A 20,495-nucleotide genomic window follows, 5' to 3' on the forward strand; every position below is an offset into this window, starting at 1 on the left:
GTTGGTACTAGTGCACCTTCGCAGAAAGGGAGCGACATCCAATCAGCGTACACCAGTGACATACTTGCCGCCGGCTGCCCTGGGAGTTTACATGTTTGGGTCTACGAACATAAATCATCACACTTCACTAGAAGTATATCTTGATCCGAGCCCAGAAAGTGTTATACTAAATACCCAATGCTTGGCCGTCTACAAGCCCCCTCGTTGCACGGGCTCACTCCATTCATTCACTCAGTAATACTATCGGTTCCCAGGAGATACGGCAAAATGGCGTATTCCGTTACTGCTCAACCTGGGCCTAGTATCCCCTCATTCATTAACAAATTCCCATCTCTCGCAATATCTGAGAGCGAGGATGACGCCAATATTCGCCATAAATATCGCCCCTTTCTTCTCGACGATGGCGCATCTGACGACTGGGTCAACAAGTTAGAGTTAACAATCGCCATGGAGATGGCAGCGCAGGAGCTGCGACAATCAAACAACAGATTGAAAGTGCTAGTGTTGTACGGCAGTCTCCGCCAAAGGTCTTATTCGCGTCTCGTGGCATTGGAAGCTAGCAGGATTCTGTTCCGCCTAGGGTGCGATGTCCGCGTGTTCAATCCCGACGGTTTACCAGTCAAAAATGATACCGATCACGACCATCCTAAGGTGCAGGAACTCCGAGACCTCAGTAAATGGAGCGATGGGCATGTTTGGATATCGCCTGAACAGCATGGCAACCTGGTTGGCATCCCTTCCCTCACGTCTTACTACTTCAATTACTAATCCACCCCAAGACCGCCGTATTCAAAAATCAGATCGATTGGATCCCGTTAACCACAGGCAGCGTGCGTCCCACACAGGGCCGGACGCTTGCTATCGCGCAAGTATGTGGCGGGTCGCAATCGTTCAATGCTGTCAATTCCCTGCGGATACTCGGCCGGTGGATGCGCATGTTTACAATCCCCAATCAGTCATCTATCCCGAAGGCATATACCCATTTCCCAGATGAAGGTCAACCGGGGGACCAGAGACTTCTCCCTAGTGGTAACCGGGACCGGTTAGTTGATTGTATGGAGGAGTTCGTGAAATATACCATCCTCATGCGACCTCACCTGGACCTTTTTGGTGATCGGTTCAGCGAGCGGGAAGAGAAGCGGATCAAGGAGATGAAGGAAGGCGCCAAACAAGCATAAAGTGTGACCTAAAAGCTCCTGATTTGTAAATAACTATTCAGGCTCTTAGTTGTTTGAAGAAACATAGATTGTCTAGAACAGCCCCTTGACTGTCATTGCTGCCCTCAACCGGTAGAACGAATCAAAGTAGTAAATTTAAGCAGTCCATGCAGATGCGTCGTATTCATCCATGAAATCCGTGTATTCCTTCCCTGCTGCCACCCATCCTTTAATACCCCCTTCTAGCACAAGACTTCTCATCCGGGTGTCTTGTTGCTGCTCAATGTAGTCGGCAAACCAACTCGCGGCTCGCACTCCACGGCCCTTCGATGAACCTGAGTCTAGTGAGCACATTCCACCACTCTTAAATGAGAGGAAGCAATAATATGTAACATACCACAGTACCAGATAACCTTCGTAGCCTGGCTTTGGCTGAGAAGAGAATAGAGTGTTGGGATTGCAGGGTACAGAGTCTGGGCTGGGAGGTTAATGGATCCTCGGATGGTACCTCCCTGAAAACGCATGTCAATTACATTCACCTTTTATCCTGATCTACTAACTCACCTCGAAATCCGTCCGACGTAGGTCTATTAATAGGAAATCACGTCCGGGCTGTCTACCTGAGCGAAACCATCCTAGTACCTCCTCGCGACGGATACCGATTGCCGTGCTCCGAGGTGCGGGATAGGCTGCGTGCCAAGGAAGAGTATCTGTAGACATCATGGGTCAATTGTAGCTGTTTACTCAGTGAACTGTACGGATAGATTGTTAATGAGGAAGAGTTCCAGCCGCTTGTTCATACTTCAACTACGGGCTTCTTCTGGTTCGGTGGGCCAAGATCGCCAAACACAGCGTGAATGCTCCGTTGACCAATCAGCATCGATCAGTGACATTCCAGGGCAACATCCGGTCTGAATAACCTCGGTTTGCTGGACCCATTCTCCTACTATTTAGATCTTCCCAAAATTTTGAAATAGGCATTATTCTGATAAATTATGTTTCTCAGGGAGTCCTATGAGTGTACATTCCAACTCGACGGGCTACTGCTAGTCTTGTCACGGCATGAAGTTGCTACTACTAATGTCAGATCGTTTAACTTGAAATGTTTTGTGACTCGCGGTATACATGCGTGCATATGCCGTCTTTCCCAATGTTATGATCAGAATGAGCATTTTTGGTAAAATATGTGAGTAAGCGACTCATGATTGAGTGATTGCGATCGCACCAGGCCAATACCTGCAGTCTCCTTAATCCCGGGCAGATCGTTTAAATTGGTACATTAAATCTGTGTTTATTACGATCGCGAATTATCTTGCAACACCTTAACATCACCACTAAAGCAGTCCATCGCGGTTCCTGAAACCCGGACCACAACCCCGCCTCTCCACGCCACAACCAACGCCAATCACGCAATTCCATAGTATGATTGATAATGACAATTCCCTGTCTGCCACCTTATCGAACCTATCATTGTCTCCAAACGTCACGAATCTAGCCCAATGCATAAACGTGGCAGACTACTTAAGTGTGGGTGTTATCCGTAAGATTGTCGAACAAGACCCGGACGTGCATTTCGCTCCGAGTACCAAAATTGTTGCATTCGGCCACACAAGATGACTACAGACTCGGGATCTCCAGCTAAGCTGCGAGTTGCTATAATTGGGGCCGGCCCAGCAGGACTTGGAGCAGCTATTGAATTTGCCAAACTACCATTTGTTGAATTGCGTGTCTACGAGCAGGCCCGGGAGCTTCGGGAAGTCGGTGCAGGGATCAGCATTCAACAGAATACGTGGCGCATGCTCGATCTATTCGGAGTGTATGGCGATGTCGACTCAAAAGATTTGTTTCGTCCCGCAGATGGACATGCAGTTCAGCATCGGTGGGTATTCTGCCTCTTATAAAAGGACATGACTGAGCAATAGACATGTAGAAACGGGAAGACTGGGGAGCTATTGTTGTCAAAGGGACAGGAAGGTATGGACCCCCAAAACTTGGATTGCCTGGCATCTGACCGTATCAGGCACACCTTCTCGCTATCTTCATGCTCGCACGCTTCGATCTGTACTTCAACAAGCTCTACTGAAAGGTGTTGACAAATCAAAGCTACGACTCTCAAGTCGACTAGTAGAAGTGTCTCAGCTTCCCTCAGAAGCATTCTTCCTACGCTTTGAAGACGGCCACACCGACGAGGCGGATCTTCTTGTTGGAGCTGATGGTGTCCGATCAGTCAGTCACCAACCCCTGTTCAACATTTGACCCGTCACTCACATTTTAGGTTGTCCGACAATTCGCCCACCCCGAACACCGTCTTAAGTACATCGGAACCACGGCATATCGCGCACTCGCAGACGCCCGCGATATCTTAAGCATACCTGGTATCCCGGACTCCGTGACCTTCTGGCATGGACCAGCCGATCGTCTGTACACCTGCAACTTGAATAACAATGTTTATGAGATTGCCGCGCGAGTTCCTCAGACTGCAGAGACTGTTCCAGTGAGTTGGGGACAGGATGCGAGTGTAGAGGAGTTCAGCTGGAGATACAAAGTATATTCCTTTCATGCAAATCCGTTTACTCACTGCTGATCATATCGAGTAGGACTTTTCGCCTGCTCTTCAGGGCGTACTTGAGAAGATCAAGGTTGTCAAGAAATTTGCCCTTTTCTCTGGACCACGGTTATCTAGTGTTATTTCTCATGGATCGATCGCACTTGTCGGGGACGCATCGCACCGTATGTTCTCATCATTCTCTGAGTTTCCCAAATGCTAACCATATACAGCTCTTTCCGGTGCATTCGGTAAGGGGTGCATCTAAACTAGCGAGAGAACTCACTAACTTGTTTAGGCGCCGGCGCCGGCTTCGCACTCGAGGACGTCTATGTACTTACGCGCGCCGTGAAGTGGGCCCATGAGCGCGGACTGCCAATACAAGATGGACTGGAACTGTTCGATAGAGTTCGAGCTCCACATTATGCTGCCATGGTAAGCACCCTCAGGACAGTATCTGAGTGTACATTTACTTATGATCTTGCAGTATGACATTTTGGATGGTCATGGGAAGTCGGATGTGTCAGTGAAGAAGACGGACGATTTCGACGAAGCAGTATCGATGATTGTTTCCAAAAAGTGGGATGATGATCATGGATGGTTGTATCGCTATAATGTATGTTACCATTGGAGATACTGATTGGATATGCTGACTTTAGTCATAGGTCGAGGAGGCGTGGAGGGAGACTTACGAAGCCGAAGATGCTAGGCGCGCGGCGGTTGAGCAGTCGGGTCGTGGAGAAGATTTGAATTCTCGGCTGTAGATACAGCAACATTGGTATTTGGTTGTGGGATAAGACAAAGTTCTTAGAAGTAGACTGATAGAAATGATATAAATTTTTCTTGAAAGGAGATATGTCTAAACGTGACGCCCATTTCCGATATCCCATGTTGATTTATCATACAGTATATATGCATCTGCAATAAGTCTTGGTTCCAAGTCACTGATAGAAAAATAGATAACTCCCCTACAACACCAAGAACACCGTAGCCTTTATAAGCTTTGCTACCTCTTCCTCACATCAACTCAACTTATCCAGTCCGCTCATATGATTCGTCATCATATCCTATACCGATTTAGCAAACACTCACCCATTGGCAGCAGAGGAGATACATACCAAAACCCACGTCGGCATAAACGACGTCAAAAACCACCCAATGGAGGCCATCTTCCCCCTCCAAATAAGCCCAGTCTTCCCACCCACCAAATCATCAACCACACGACGGGCATATTCGGAGCAAGGCATCGTGCCGCCTGTGTTGGCTCCCGTCGCAATATCCATTATCTCCTTTGTCGCAGGCGCATACCTTGATCCCTCCAGATTCAACTCCGGTGCGCGAGTCCAAAGATTCGACCCCACGACACCAGTCATGATCGTCACGACTTTGACATTAAATGGTGCGAGCTCATGACGTAGACCCTCGCTATATGATTTTAATGCCGCTTTTGAAGATGTATAAAATGCTATATCCCCAGTTAGCCAGATCATCTCCATCAACTCCTGGTCACCCCGTAGCGGAATTTAAGCACTGACCATTCCACGGAACCGTCATGACCCCACCCATGGAGCAATGATTCGCGATAACTCCCTTGGCTGCAATAACCATCTCGGAGAACGCATTCACCATTCTCACAACACCCCAGAAGTTGACATCAAAGACCTCTCTGGCTTTCTCGATATCCGTCTCCAGTGCCGGAAACGTAAGCGGGAGACCTGAGTTATTCACAAGATAATCGAGCCTCCCGCCGGTAAGCGATTTCACAGCTTCCACAGCGGCGGCAATATCATCGGCAGAAGTCACATCTAATTTGAGAAGCGTCATGTTGGGATACTTTGATAGATGGGACATTTTATCCACGGAACGGGCAGTCGCAATGACGTGGTGGTTCCGCTCGTGGAAGGCCTCGGCTAGGGCGGAGCCGATACCGCCTGCGCTGCAGCCGGTGATGAGAACGGTTGGGAGGGACATGGTTGGTTAGTTTGATAAGGTCGTGAGGCACACAAACATTGAATTGCAAGGATCGGGGATGATGGGGTTTATAAAGCCAGAACAAGGAGCAAGGAGGTAAGCTTACGGGTTGTGTTGTGGGGATCTCGTATCCGGGCAGAAATGGACCAGTGGATTACGGATCTCGTGGGATCTATTAATAATAACGTTATCTTATCGGGCTGAATGGGGAATAGTCTGGTATGTTGCGGTGAGTTTGTTCATCGGGGGATGATGAAAATGAGTATTTCAGGATGCAAGTTGTTGTCGTGCATTGTTTAATGAGTATACTGAAGTAGCTGACTGAGGTGGACTTCATTTCGTTCCTTTTTCCCAGAGAATCGGTTAGCATCCATGATTAGCGGGCTAGAGGGTGACAACCCGAGTAGCATTTACGCAGATATGTAAGGCCACTAATGAGCCAAATACTACATTTTTGACATTCCCAGAACCTCAGTCAAGCTATCCTGAATCAACTAGGGCCGTGCTTGTCTAAGACTTGCCGCCCCAGAAGTTAAGATTTCGCCGGGGGTGACATATGCACCGATAAAGATAACCGAAGCCGTTAGACCCCATGAGCATTTGTCGTACTATATTCATTATACACCACAATAGCCAAGTATCATATAAGCAAATGGATGTCATAGAGTAACGTTTACTTTGAAGTATTTCCACATCCCTTGACAAAATAACAAGAAATAAAAATGAAATAAGTTGGAATATGGGAAACATAAAATAAGAATCAAAGAAAGAAGGAAAGAAAAAAAGTAACATTTGGGCCGGTACGGAGGAAATTGAAAGAAACGCAAAACCGCGGTCTCATAAGTCCCTACAAGGTCTGCTTTATCGAGCGAACGTTTCGAAGGCGGAAGCTGTCCTAGAGCTGTAATGGCCGCGTGGTACCATTCTGCGCCCAGGTCCATCCATTATCTCGAATATAGTTCAGACATTGTTCTACTTCGCAGCTAGCAGAATCATCAAGCAGATCATAGGTCTTATCATCGGCAAGTAAAGGCGTGAGTGCTGGTTTATCGTATTTCCAGAATCTGGCTCTGGTTCCGATTGCCGTGGCTGCAAAGGTTCGCGTCGTTTCACGGATGTTCCCCAGGCAGTAATCCAGTAGTTGACCCTCTGCTAATTTCCACTCAGACGGAGTGTCCTTTTGAGGACTTCGGCACTGCATAACGAATACTAGTTTCTCGGATGGAACGGTATTGTTGCCCCGAGGCTCAGGGGAAGGGTCAAGCATGGCGATTTGTAGCACGACGCAATCGGGCAGTTTGCCATCTCCCCAGACTACCTCATTGCCGGCAACCTTGAATCTCGAGAACAGTGGAAAGAAGGCGATGCATGCGTTCGTCCAGAGTATGCTGACAGGCGATACGGTCGAGTCCGGTTTGATAGCGGTGAGCGCACTGAATAGAGTGACGTGACGGAAGAAGACGGATATGGGCTGAGATGCCATATTGTCGAATGTAGGTTTTGATGTCGCAGGGTAATCTATTCAAATCTTGAGGATCATTCAATCAATGTTAGGAGTTCTATGGTGCGAAGAGGGTAAGAGTTAAGGTCCGGCGCTAAAGCCCCACCTGCCAGGCTGCGGCTGCGGCTGCGGCTCTGCACGCGGTGATGTACACGAATGTGCATCTATCATATTTGTTTACTCGTCATGTTTACTGACCAGTGTTTACTGTCACTGAGAGTTCACACCGTGTAACCTGTGTCACCTGATACAATGCGTGCAAACAAGTTTCATCTGCCCCTCTCCGTCCCAAGCTTCGCCATCGCTATTTCTCATAAAAGTCACTGTGTTGCTCCATCCTCATTTGGCCCGTCAAGTAAGCCAGGCTCACTCCGACCCTTCGGGTTGATTAGGCTATTCCATTCAATTGTGACCTGACCCCCTGGGAAGTTGTCTGAACACCTCCCAACAGTCGCCTAATACGTGGATCGACAATTGATCACGCTGGTGCGCAGGAACTTCTTCTGCCCCATTTGCGGGGTTGTTATCGAGCCAGTTACAGTTGATGCACTAGACGAGGTAACGGCGCTGGAATGGTACCAGATGCTTCGTGTGGGTTCGTTATTCCTTCATCTTATGACCTCTAACCTCCGTTGGTTTCATTGTTCGCCCGAGCTGATTATTGCCGTGTGGCAAACAGTCAGACGTCACGCATTTTGGGCCCCGGCTACAATCAGTGGTATAGGTTACCTCGACCCCAATGATAGAGTTATCGCCACGCCTGAACCAGAAGCTTCTATCACAGACCGACATGCCCAACGTGAAGAATATGTCAAATTCCTTGACATTGATGGACACTGGTCTTTCATCCTTCATGCCGGCTGCTGGGATATCATTCTCCAAAGCACACCGCGAAAGGAATCGAACGTTACAAGAATTTGTACTACCTTACACGCTATACTCTACTGTTCCGTGTGGAAAGGTACTTGGATTGAAGACTCGGAGCATGGCTCTGAGGGCGCAGCCCACTTTCAGCGACAATTTGACAGCCCCGTGGCGGATATTATCCGCAGTCAACATGCTTATCTCTTGGTTAACCCCTCTCACTTACTTAGTGTGGAAAGCTTGTTCCTTCCAGGGCGCGAACATGATAGGTTCCCTTGTACTATCAGTGTCCCCAGCACCATTGGTGCCGACAGTGATAGGTTTTCCACTCTCCCAACTGAAATGATACATCATATTGCCAGCTACCTATCCTCAAAATCAGTGGGAGACCTGAGATTGGCCTCTCCTTGGGTAGCTGCCAAAACTTGTGTCATGTCCCTGCCACAAGGCTTTTGGTGGAGCCGCTTTTGCCCCGGTTTTGAGATGAACTTTGCGTTGCCAATACTGACTGGACCAGTGTCAAATTGGCGTCGAGCTTACTTCGCAATCAAAGCGGCACTGCATCTTCCGGAAAATTGGGGCCTCAAAAATCGTCGTCGGATATGGAATCTTATCTCCAAACATGCAGGTTTGCTCCAGCATCACACTGTTGAAAGTGGAATTCTTGTCCGTGGTGCCTTCTATCCTGGCGATTCAAATACTCTACCGCGTGTGCAGCGGCATTCAACAAAATTCATTACAACGGAAGAGAAGACTGATCAATATACTTATAACCTTCTAGTATCTGGAGGCAGAACCATACGTGAGATGGAATTAGCGTTACCCACTGGGAACGGACAGATCGACCGAGCAGAGGTTTTTCTGGTAACCTTTGGTTCCCGAGAATACATAGCCGGCCTGCGTTTCACACTCACAGACACTTATACTGGTCAGGAGCAAACGCGCCTTCTTGGTTATACCGGTCAGAAGAAGCAGCCTTTTGTCATGTTTCCTTCATCGCAAGACGTTGTAGGTTTTGGCGTGGCAATATGTGCAGGAGGCATTGTCGGCTTGAGATTACTCTTGAGGCGCGGCACGCTCACTTGCTGGACAAGATGGATTGGGAACACAGAATCCAAGGAGGCGCATATTTCATACGCACATTTGGTTCCGGAGAGGCCTGTCGAAGAACTTCATGTTCTAGCAGCCTTTGACGTATGTATTTTACAATAGTTATGGAGTCAAGTGCGTCAGCTAAAACTGCAACAGGCATTCAAAATGGTCGGAATGGGAATCGACGACAGCCCATCCTGTTCTCCACCTAGCCAGCCACCGCAGCTCGAGACAATATGGACACCATGTCCCCCACGAGCTGGACCGCGCTTATTGCCTGGGCTTCAGGCTCTTTCTTCCCAAGTTTTTAATCGTTTCCTGAACATTGAATTTGGCGGTGAGCGCGGGGAAAGGCTAGCGCACCTAAGCCGAGTCGTAGCGCACATCTCCAAGCCCCAATGTCCTATACTAGGTTTAAGCTTCTACTTTGTTGGACTGGAACCATTGCACTTCGGCCGTCAAGGAATGATAGAAATGTCATTCCTCATCGATGGACCCAAAGGAGAGAGAATACAGGGCGTTGCATACGACCGAAGATCGGACGTTGTCGTCGCACTTAGGGTATGCTAATTCTATAACCACAAGCCAGCGATCGTACCGGATGCGCTAATATATACTTCCTAGATGCTCACTAACTTTGGAGGCGACATAACATTCGTAGCTAATCGACTCATCGGTCCGTACAGTGCGGACTGCCCCCATCCAGACGATCCGGACTGGCAAGACAAGCTTGACCATATGAGTAATGTAATAAGGGCACCTAGAGGAGAAGTTATTGTTGGCTTCACTTCTGTTCTTGAAGTACGTCGTATATCCCCCCGCAAACAGATGTCGCTCATAATTATCCATAGGACGCCGGTGATTCGTTCCAGACATTCGGATTACAATGTGAAACGGCGAATGCCGTAGAATTGCATCAGCCACAACTTTTGGGGACCGACAAGCATCAGATGCCAAAGCTTGAGGGGAAGAGAATAGACGACATAAGTGATTATGTCGAACGCCGATGTTGTGACTACACTACTGCCTCCCTAGATGGCATCGTCAGATTACGATTTTCCTGTGGACAAGACGGTCGTCCCAGACGGTCAGATGAGATCTCTGGCTTATGGCTAGAATATAGTGCCGCTCGTCCCGTTATTCTGGGGCAGTGGATCACTGAGGTTGGTACAATTACTTTGCCGGAAAATGAGCCGATAACGGAAATTCGACTTTGGCTTAGGGGAGCTACAAGATTTTTCAATTACTCACGGCCCGTTGGTCGTGTGATGCAAATTGGAATATCGACTCATACTCAATCTTTCGTGTGGCCACCGACTCGGCCCTCTGACGAGGGTGGAATAGTCTGCTTGACCTTCCAGAGCAGTTACTTGGAGAAGTTGGTAAGATTGCCCTGCCACCCGAGAGCCTACACGCCATAATGTACACTCTCGATAACAAATTTCCAGTCCTTGCTTATGTGGGTAATGATTGATACCTGGGATTTAATCTTTCCCATTATGGCCCCTTTATCGCGAGCCCGTCATTTGACGTGTTGGAGCGGCGGCTTGTTCAGAGAAACAAAATACCCATGGGAGGAACCTCACAAGGTACTATGGACACTCGGAAACGGCACCGACCGGTTAATTTCAATTACCCCATTTCAAACCCACTCGATGTGGAAAGGAATCTCAGGATTGAGGTTCACTTACGAGTCTGGGCGAATTATTGATGCCGGCACTGCCACCACCAGTGATCCTACGTTACCCGGAATCACGTTTGAAAAGGAAGACCGCCTTTGCAAGGCTGTTATCCGTAAAGGCAACGAAGATTTCGTCGGCATATATGTAAGTCTTGAACGAACGTTCATTTATTTTCCGGCGATTTCCTCCCGTGATATTGATGTCGGAACCTTGTAGTTCTCCTTCAAAAGCTCGATAACTGGTCAAGTCACTACACGATCCTTCGATAATTATAAGAACTTTGAGGATCTAGTAAACGATGGCGAGATTTCTCGGTACGTTATTGATATTGACCAGAGACACTACAACTTCGACGATGGATGGAAAACGCTTCATACACTACCTTCGCAGATTCCAGATGGTGAAATAGTAGGTCTTTGCGTTTCCGATGTTGGAAGGGATTTGAATATAGGGCCAGTTTTGCTGCAGGAGAATTCCGTTTGAGATGACTGCGATATGAGGCACATAATAAACTCACATCCTCAAAGATTTAGATATCATTTGTTCAGGACCACCAACCAAAGCATGTCCAATTCCAATTTATTGATTGATTGGTTGATTCATTGATCTTAGGATAAGTCAATGTCCACATTAGTCTTCCATCTTATCGAAGGCCCCCGTGGCCGCACTGGAGCTTGTAGGGATTTTCCTGTACCTTCTCTATTCTAACTTGTGTTATTTGTGCTTTTTGTGTCCTTTAAAGTTGTTTCCTATTGTGTACTTTCATGAGCTTACTCGCTCCTATTCCAAATTGCTAGTCATGATGAGTTACAGACAATCCAGAATTTGCCTTTACTATCTAGACTTCTCTGTTGATTCCTAAGTCCTAATGCCAAGATACGCTAAGCTATTCCCGGAACAGATCCGGAATATCTTGGTCCAAGATATTAGAATGTATTGTTTTATTTTAGCCAAGCCTCTGGGTTCTGTTTATTATGCTGTTAGATTTTTATCCAGGTACCATCCTTGTAATTTCCTTTCCTGGTTTTGATGTCTTTGCTATCATCTCGCAAGAACCGCCTGTTTTATGATTATAATTAATAGTATCTAACTTATCCTAATCTACGCTTGATTTTATTTATAATATGATTATTAATGGAGAGCTTTCTTTGTCTCAGATAGTTATAAATACTAGCTGTAGTAAGTTTATAATTATTATTATTTACTCTAATTTTTATATACTTGGAAGTGTCAGAGTACTACCAGTCAAAGATAAATGTCCATGGTGTTTTATAATAATAATGATAGATACTCTTTATAACTATTTACTAAAAAAGTTTGGTCTATATCTTCATGAAATGCAGGTTTTTTTACTAGATAAATTCAGTCTGCATATCTAAATTTCTACTATTAGCAATATAATTTATTGTAAAGGATAGTCGAAAAAGATAATATAATAAAAAATAAAAAGAATGAAATACTGATTTATATAATAAATATTTCTATAATATTACAGAAGTCTGATTGTATCAGTTTATATTTATTAATGAATCTGGATGTAACAAATAGATAGGCAGCAGGCTTTCGGAGAACAGGCTGGTTGCTTTTTTAGTATAACTCTAGTCTAGATATTTTTAGTATATATTTAAGATAATATTCTTCTTTCTTGTATGTTCCAGGGCTCCACTGATAGCTTGTGATTTGAGAATTTCATTAAGAAATTTCTCTAGGATTGCTAACTATATCCGGCTGTTAAGTTAATTATTATCATAAATAATATCTTTATTTATTAATCTGGACGGATACAAGATATGTACTCGAAAATAGATATTAAATTGATATATTTATTATTATATTTCCCAGATTTAAATTTTATTAAAGAGTTCTTTACCGAGCTAAAAGATTTTATCTAATAATATTTGTAGATATATAAAGATAATTGTGACCAGGGTTTTGCTTCCTTTCTTGAATAGTATATAGATAAAATCAGTACTAGAAAACAGAGTACTTGAGGGTATTTCAGGCATGCAGATCTGATAATACAAAAGTCGTAGTATCTATAATATAGTGAATTTATCTAATAGTCTTTCCGGTAACTGGTATTGCTACTTACTCTTTGATCGTTTCTGAAGCCCTGGCTTTAAACTATGCTAAGCTAGTTATAGAACAGATCTGGTAAGTAGCTAGTCCGTGTATATAACATAATGTTTTCCTGATTATTAGCTTGTATATTCATACTTCAGCTTAGTATGTATACTGTGCCGATCGTTAATGCTTTCCATGTTGACGTAGAGTTTACTTTTCCAAACCCTGATCACCTGCCGCGCTGATCCCGATATGAACACTGAGTAAATAAAAAGTTATGTATATACGACCTAATGATACCAACCGATCCAAGATACCTATGAGATGAGAATTCTCTTACTCCTGATAATTTTCCTCTCTCATATCTTTGCCAATGACCCTGTCGATCAGGAATTGGCAGTCTATAATCCACTGTTTACAGGACAGAGTCAAGTACTGCTTATTGCCTTCCCCATGATTTCTCTTTAGCTGCCTCACGAAAAGCCTTCTCTTCGACGTGTAGCTTGACTTCGGTTCCTGCTCGTAGAGAGCAGCAAGAGTCCTCTCCGATGCTAATCAATCAGGATGATCTTCTGCAAGCTCCTCCGCTTGTATCTCGACAATATGTTGTAGCAAGACAACAGGTTCTCTTAATGCCCATCCTTCTGTGTGTGTGCAACATGCTGTAGGTAGTCCCGCCAGGTCTCAATATAGTGTAATCGTGGGAGGGAAAGTTTCCAAGGGAGGCAGAATGTACGCTCCGCCTCTATGGCGTGTGACGATTATCTATGAATTTGACGCTGTGATAACAGCAGGACTGAACTCTTACGACCTGACAGATTACATGTTTTATGATAACTCACCCCTCCGTCTCGTATTCACTAGCTTCCTTCGAAAAAACAATGCTTTGTGAACTTGGTGGCAATTCGTCACAAAGGTCTTCGATATATGCCTCCAAATCTTCAGAAACTCGAGTGTGCTCGTTACTACTCTCCTATGCTTCCTCCTGGCTCTCATTTTCTGAGTTATCCGAGCCCCAAAAGTCTTGAAGGGATTGCTGCGTGGTGTCTGGCTCGGTATAGTCAAGTTTATCGAAGGCACTGCTTTGTGATATTGGTGGCAATTCGTCAGATCGGTCTTCGATATATGTCTCCAAATCTTCAGAAACTCGAGTGTGCTCGTTACTACTGTCCTCTGCTTCCTCTTGGCTCTCATTTTCTGAGTTATCTGAGCCCCAAAAGTCTTGAAGGGATTGCTGCGTGGTGTCTGGCTCGGTGTAGTCAAGTTCATCGAAAGCACTGCTTCCCTCATACTCAGTTTCGTCAGGGTCATCATTTTCCTGGCAGTCGTCTTCCCAGGCTATGCGACGGCGCTTTGATGGAGTTCGGTCTAAATCGTCGTCATTGCCGTTTGCTTGCCTCTTTTGTGAATTAAGTGCTTCACTGACTGTTTTTATCTTCACAACATCCGGCGCCGGTATTATTCCTAGCAGCTCCTTCGCGTATGCCGCTGCTGTTCCCGCCGCGTACGGCTGCCATATCTTGTTTTTGTGCGAGTCAGCATAGTCGCAGATTCCGCGGATCACAAGGCACGGGAAGGTATTCATCAGGCCAGCTGCCTCCATCTCGAAGCAGAGAACTCCTCCGAATTCGAAGCTGATCTTGTCCCGTTCTACACCGTCCTTCATCACCTGGTTCCCCGATGCGATTGTACCGTAGTGAATCATGGGTGTATTATCCGCCCGCACCTTCCTTTGTATCGTTCTCGTGGTTGTGCATGATACACAGTCATCCTCTCCAGCATGATTGTATTCTGCTTCAAACAGCACATCACTTCCAGCTTGATCGCGGCTAAACTTGGGAAGGTTACTAAGCTTTGACAGGTGCGGCGACAGACTACTTCTTCGTCGGTCGAGGTTGGATCGAAGCTTCGTAACGGCAGCGAGTAGAATCATAGGTGGAGTGTTAAGGAACCCCGTCCGCTTGAACCCGCCTGGTAGTGACTTTCCAAAGTCGTATTGCACCACCCCGCCATGACCGTTTCCCGGCTGGCTGACCACAACATCACCAAGCCGAATATCCGCTTCTTTACTTGGGGCGCCGCCCCCTATTCCCACCATCAGCCCAAATCGAACGTCCGGAAACGTGCTCTTCATCTGCATGGCGACTGCCGCAGCAGAATTGTTACCCGTCTGGCCTGCAGGCAGACACGCCAGAACGACGTTGTGGGCCCCTATAGATCCTAGCGTGTATATATTCGAATCGGTGTGATTCGGAGGGAGGTTTTGATGTTCTTCGTCAAGCATCTCCTGTGCGGCAGTGAGCTCGTCCGGCAAGGCGCACACCCACCCGGCCGTATAGTCGTGGTGACTGAGGCGACGGGCCATCTTGCCTTGGTGTCAGCTAACACTGGGCTCGACTTGTCTGGGGCATTGGGGATGATGACCAGCACAAATGGCGAGACGCCTTCTTCGAGATTAATCCGAGGAAGGGCGCGTATCGCCCATGGCTGACATGGAAAAGGAGTAAGGCTCCGCCGCTAGTGTCACGTGGCACAAAATTGAATCAGCAATCCCTGCACAGATACGCAACGAGACCCAATAAAATCTGGCGTGTAGACCGGGGTCAAGATGAGGGTGACCCGCCAGTCCGCCTATATCCCATTACAAAGTCAGATCCGGGCTCATTGACAAATACTAGACGGTACAACTGAATTGCGATAAAGGTTTTCTGTTGGGACAAATGTCTCTCCGTCGCCTGGCTGACTAGACGCGATATGTTGTTTTTGGTCTAGCGGTTAGTGCTTCGACATTTTCCAAGGATGGTATACCGGTTTTGAGGCGCCATAATTGATAGAGCAAGACTTTCTCTAGCAATTGGGGTAGGTGCAGCACCTTAGTTGTCGCGTTTATGTTGCTGGACCCATCACCGCGACTACCTATGGAACGTGAAGAAGTCGCTCATTTATATTTCTCGGCATCTCGAGACGATTAACTCTACGTAGGACATTTCCGCACGTTTAAAACCAACATTCATAGGATTATAAACGTTGGTGTGTTCCACAATGCAATTTACTATTCCTTTTGACCAGTGAAAGAATCGATATCCACTTGTCTATTTTGTGCACAAGAAATCCGGAAGCAGTCACATCCCGTCAACAATACCTAGTGGAACGAGCCGCACGCTCTCATTTCCAACCATCAGTGGTCTTAATAATGGCTCATGAGGTACCTCCTACAAAGGAATTGAATCATTCACCCTCTTGTTGACCTTTTCGACCATTGATCACGTGAACATTTCTCATAGCAGTAAGCCGCAGAAGAAATCGCCAGATGGCTGGTCTCTTCCGAGCTGACCATTCCTAACCTAGCTGTGATGGAATAAAACATGCGTATTCAGAGCAGGTTACGATTAATTATACCATGGACATGGTGACGCATTCCAATGTACTGAAAGCGAGACTGTATGCCAATATCCAAATACGGTAGCCTTTTGTTCTTTCTGACTGTGACAGTATGACTTCAGCAAAGTGTAACGTTGATTTGTGCATCGATCCTAGATTTTATTGTGCACATATCTATCTAAAAAGCAACATGTTCAGCAAACATCTGACTCCCCCCGTACATAGGAACCGCCATATACTGATATCGCCCTGCTGAGCATCCATCAGTAGTCTATCACCAGTCAACATGAGTGTTATAGTAATCGTCGACCACATCGGTCCAGGAGAGGAATCTGCTCAGCTCATCATCGTTAAGGAGTTCAGCAAAATCCATCTTCGAAATCCCAGGATAAATCGGTTTAGTGTCAGTACGCGGTGACATCAGCTGGCTTGGGTTCAAGATAGCAATCAGTTGCCAACGTGGTCTACCACTATTATCTGCCGTCTTCTTCCAGAACACGGTGAATTCCGGCGACTTGGAATGGTTCATTAGCGATATCATCGCCTCCAGAAATCCGCTGAGATTCATGCCGTTGGTATCACTTCTCAGAAGACTGTGCTCCCTGTTCAAGTCGACATGATCACTAATCCCCGGCCCTGGGTCCTGCCTCTTCGTGTGCAGGCTAACAGCTTCGAGGACAACAGGGACAGTCGATGGCCACATCCGTCGCCATGATGCCTTCTCGTATAAAACGATTTCTTTCAGCTTGGCATCCTCAAACCATGCGAACTTCCCGCTTGGCCCGCGTTGAACGAAGTAACCCCCAATGTTTTTACAGTAGTAACCAGGACAGAACCACTTCTGGAAGAAAGGATTAAGCGCCGGCTCTTCTTTATAAGAGGCCGAAGACTGCTCGAAGAACAGAGCCCGTCGGATGATAATAGACCCCCTCATTATCAACTGCCAGGATCGACAGACCTGCTCCATCCTCAGCAAGTCCGCAAAGCCGAGTCTGTTAAGTATCATCTCTACAAGCTCCGGAATTGCGAGTGCCGCTTGCGCAGCCGTGTGTCCTTTGTCGGCGTTATCGTCTCCCGGGGTTGTTGGGCTTTCCGTCGGGCAGTCGGGGTCTGAGGAAGCATCGTCCCATGCCACGCATGATGGACTTTTCTGTTCGTCGAGGACGTCCATTTGAGTTATGCGTGGTATGTTCTGATGCTATGAGACACTCTAGGAGAATCTAGAGCATGACAGTTCTGCAGAGATGTAGGGGAGACGAGCGTACTTATACTGTCTCACAATACTATCAGCTTGTTGTCACATCGACGCTTTGCTCGGAAGCATTGTCCGAATGTCGACGTAATCCGAATGCGACTTTCCATCATCCCATCAGTGCATTATGGCCTGGTTCCGACCTTTGCAATACCCTTACTTATGTCATACACATAATCAGATACCTTCAACATGATGACAGCGGATGTTGGATATTTTTGACTGGATTCTTCATTTTACGATGTTACACAAACTGCTGTCATCTCTTGATAGGCTGGATTGAAAGTGGTGGCGCTGCCAAAGGATTTGCTGAAGCTTAGCAGATGATCATTTCTTAACACGGGGGTGGAGCGATCCGGAACGAAACATGTCCTCGTCAATTGGTTATTTCCTGCGCCATGTCAGTGGAGCAGAGGCATGTCGCTGTGGCCTTCTGCTCGTCCAATTTTCTATTGGCTGGAGGCTTATCCCTTCTTGCGCAAAGCAAATCAATCCTATCTTTCCGCATGTGCAAGGAATTTATCTATTTATAGCATTGCTTCAGTAGCCACAGCAATTATGACTCTTCCATGAGAGAACTCAAGCATTTCACTTCCAGTATATGACAAATTCTCATTGCACAGTCCTAGAGTGTACTTTTACCACTACCAACTACCCATCAACACCAGCATACCTAGCACCACCGGTGGAAGACAGTAATCTAACCAAGACTATATATACCCCAACCCAATCATCTCAAAGCGGCGTATGAGTAGGCACCCAATAGCAATCCGGCCTCTCAAAGTACTCCCTCGCCTCATCCCAAGACCACTCCGTACCACTATCATCCTCATCCTCAACAGGCCTTATTTTATCCTCGTTATTGTTGGAGTCGAAAGTTCTAGTCCCATCATCATTAACCCACTCCCACTCCCCCCTATGCGCAAACTTCGGAGGCTTATCCGGGCCATAATACCCCGAGTCAAACTTATCCATTTCATACTGATTCCTAATCCCCAAATACTCCCCCGCCGTTGACTTCATCCTAATTGGCGGCTTCACCCTCACAAACGTAAACTGATGCCGATCACACCACCCATGCATCCTCTCCGGACTCGCACACACAAACGAGCACTCATACGGCGCCCTCAGCCTTCTCTTCTCCTCATCACTAACCCCCTCCTTCCAGTTATTATCCCACTCCCCGCTCCCCTCCCTCACAGTCCTCCACTCTACCGCCATCCCATTCGTCGGCCAAAACCCTATCTCATGCAACAACACATCCCAAACGAGCTCCATCGTCGCTCCCAGCACCGGATCCTGTCCAGCCTCTTTATCATGCACCAGCAGATTCTTCGGTGGGTTTTGATCATCCCTGACCGTCTTCCGGACTACTTTGCGCACCCGGCACGGGATATTCATAGGTCTCATGCGTCGCCAGGAGGCTTCGGGGCGGAAGACGGCCTGGTGGTAGGCTGTGTCGTCACCGAGGCGCATATGCTGTATGTCTTCCGGCATGAAGATTGGGGAGGTGGGCTTGGTGAAGTCCGGGGTGGGAAATAGCACTGGGAACAGGTATCGCATCAATGGGTTGAAGGTTGGTTTGGTGGGGTACGGGTGGACGAATTCGTAGAATAAGACTGCTCGGAGTGGCCCGCGCGTGGTGATTAGCGTGCGCCATTGGCGGCAGACGAGTTGGGCGCGCATCAGGTCGAATGGGTCGAAGCGGAGGAGGATGCACTCGACTAGTTCGACGATGCTGAAGACGGTGTCCATCATTGGGGTGGGGGTGGATGATGCTATGAGCTTTGTGGATGTGGTTGGTTCTTGGGTAGCCATGGTGGTTGTGGTCGATTCTGTTGTAGTCATTGTGGTAGATGTGGTTGGTGACTTGCTTTAGGGTTGGGTTTGTGTAACGTAGTTTGTGCTTTTTTAGCAGTGTGGAATCGTTGATGCTGTTTGGATGGCGTGCAAGGATGGGGTATATATAATTGTGACACAGCATGCAAGGTATGGAAGAAGCCCTTGTGAGTAAGATTTATCATGTACAATTTCAATAAAACGAAGTATGTTGTAGCCGTTGTTGATGCTGCTCGTATTTAAGGTTTGTCAGCTTTATGCTCTTTGTGTGCATATCAAATCATCAATGTATGGCGGGAACACCCTTTGTCGAGCATGAGTATTGACGAGAAAGAATGTCTTTGTATGCAGAAGACACTTTCTTTCGACGTACATGTCATGTCGATGCATGTTACTTTCCATCGTTTTCTATTCGATCAAATATCTCGTCATGATTACCCCTACATAGTACTATGAGTCACTACCTCAATACACCTTTACAGCTACGGTCACAATATGAATAAAGCAGCGAAGTGATAGTGGATAGTTTTAGTGAATTCATAGCATAATATGGGTATCTCATCGTAGTCAAATCATCAATATATAGAAAAGGCATAGTGCTCTGCACCACCCGCATCTGATCGTCCATCTGTAAGCCACATATTGCACCATCTGAGCCTTCTTAAATGAGAAAGGAGTCATGGAATTCACCCCATACCCCCATAACAGCCCAATGATGCTTCCGGCAAACCTGACAAGACAACAGTGTTATAGTAATTGTCGACCATTCAATATTGGCCGATCATCAGTATCCCATGATCGGACAACGCGAGCGTTATAGTACAAGTCGATTCTCCTCGTCCAGGCGCAGAAGAGTCCACTCATTATCACGAGGCATATCTAGACGTAAGACACAGTAGCATGTGGCAGGAAAGATTGAAAAAGACAGTTGAAAGTCATCATAGATTTCACTCACGCTTCTTGATGTAGAGTCTATCAAGAAGTAGAGAAGTATAAAATTGCCCCACACGAGGAAGCGTAACTCTCCATCGGGAAATAGTACCCATTACATGAAGCTCTCAACACAATGTAAACCTCGGGTACTACCCCCATCTTTCCAGACTCTCGAAAGTATAACCCGGCTCCACACGAGGAAGCACAACCCTTC

At 46.7% G+C, this 20,495-nt stretch overlaps 9 protein-coding genes across 9 annotated transcripts; 3 read left to right on the top strand and 6 right to left on the bottom strand.

The window, feature by feature from the left end:
- Positions 1–267: 267 nt before the first annotated feature.
- AtWU_03461 (arsenic resistance protein ArsH) lies at positions 268–1,178 on the top strand (the record flags this gene model as incomplete). The annotated part of the gene is made up of 2 exons (XM_035498573.1): positions 268–726; positions 780–1,178. 2 exons carry the CDS (start codon positions 268–270, stop codon positions 1,176–1,178), a joined length of 858 nt encoding a protein of 285 aa, XP_035354466.1.
- A 135-nt stretch (positions 1,179–1,313) lies between these two features.
- Positions 1,314–1,877, bottom strand: AtWU_03462 (putative arsenate reductase (Arc2); the record flags this gene model as incomplete). The annotated part of the gene is made up of 3 exons (XM_035498574.1): positions 1,314–1,492; positions 1,555–1,669; positions 1,722–1,877. The coding sequence occupies 3 exons, from the start codon at positions 1,875–1,877 to the stop codon at positions 1,314–1,316; spliced, it is 450 nt and encodes a 149-aa protein (XP_035354467.1).
- Positions 1,878–2,770: 893 nt separating this feature from the next.
- AtWU_03463 (FAD-dependent oxidoreductase) lies at positions 2,771–4,466 on the top strand (the record flags this gene model as incomplete). The annotated part of the gene is made up of 9 exons (XM_035498575.1): positions 2,771–3,036; positions 3,088–3,131; positions 3,178–3,374; positions 3,433–3,702; positions 3,755–3,887; positions 3,936–3,953; positions 4,001–4,137; positions 4,190–4,318; positions 4,368–4,466. 9 exons carry the CDS (start codon positions 2,771–2,773, stop codon positions 4,464–4,466), a joined length of 1,293 nt encoding a protein of 430 aa, XP_035354468.1.
- Positions 4,467–4,724: 258 nt separating this feature from the next.
- On the bottom strand, positions 4,725–5,673 carry AtWU_03464 (SDR family oxidoreductase; the record flags this gene model as incomplete). Its single annotated transcript, XM_035498576.1, has 3 exons — positions 4,725–4,769; positions 4,821–5,167; positions 5,238–5,673. 3 exons carry the CDS (start codon positions 5,671–5,673, stop codon positions 4,725–4,727), a joined length of 828 nt encoding a protein of 275 aa, XP_035354469.1.
- An 895-nt stretch (positions 5,674–6,568) lies between these two features.
- AtWU_03465 (uncharacterized protein) lies at positions 6,569–7,156 on the bottom strand (the record flags this gene model as incomplete). The annotated part of the gene is made up of 1 exon (XM_035498577.1): positions 6,569–7,156. The coding sequence occupies one exon, from the start codon at positions 7,154–7,156 to the stop codon at positions 6,569–6,571; it is 588 nt and encodes a 195-aa protein (XP_035354470.1).
- Positions 7,157–7,789: 633 nt separating this feature from the next.
- Positions 7,790–11,295, top strand: AtWU_03466 (cyclin domain protein F-box protein; the record flags this gene model as incomplete). The annotated part of the gene is made up of 7 exons (XM_035498578.1): positions 7,790–9,232; positions 9,287–9,467; positions 9,543–9,691; positions 9,755–9,931; positions 9,982–10,512; positions 10,579–10,956; positions 11,029–11,295. The coding sequence occupies 7 exons, from the start codon at positions 7,790–7,792 to the stop codon at positions 11,293–11,295; spliced, it is 3,126 nt and encodes a 1,041-aa protein (XP_035354471.1).
- A 2,554-nt stretch (positions 11,296–13,849) lies between these two features.
- On the bottom strand, positions 13,850–15,241 carry AtWU_03467 (kinesin light chain; the record flags this gene model as incomplete). The annotated part of the gene is made up of 1 exon (XM_035498579.1): positions 13,850–15,241. One exon carries the CDS (start codon positions 15,239–15,241, stop codon positions 13,850–13,852), a length of 1,392 nt encoding a protein of 463 aa, XP_035354472.1.
- A 1,290-nt stretch (positions 15,242–16,531) lies between these two features.
- Positions 16,532–17,428, bottom strand: AtWU_03468 (F-box protein; the record flags this gene model as incomplete). The annotated part of the gene is made up of 1 exon (XM_035498580.1): positions 16,532–17,428. One exon carries the CDS (start codon positions 17,426–17,428, stop codon positions 16,532–16,534), a length of 897 nt encoding a protein of 298 aa, XP_035354473.1.
- An 816-nt stretch (positions 17,429–18,244) lies between these two features.
- Positions 18,245–19,357, bottom strand: AtWU_03469 (F-box protein; the record flags this gene model as incomplete). The annotated part of the gene is made up of 1 exon (XM_035498581.1): positions 18,245–19,357. One exon carries the CDS (start codon positions 19,355–19,357, stop codon positions 18,245–18,247), a length of 1,113 nt encoding a protein of 370 aa, XP_035354474.1.
- Positions 19,358–20,495: the final 1,138 nt, after the last annotated feature.

Source organism: Aspergillus tubingensis, assembly GCF_013340325.1.
Source record: "Aspergillus tubingensis WU-2223L DNA, scaffold_5, whole genome shotgun sequence".
NCBI classification, from domain to species: domain Eukaryota; kingdom Fungi; phylum Ascomycota; class Eurotiomycetes; order Eurotiales; family Aspergillaceae; genus Aspergillus; species Aspergillus tubingensis.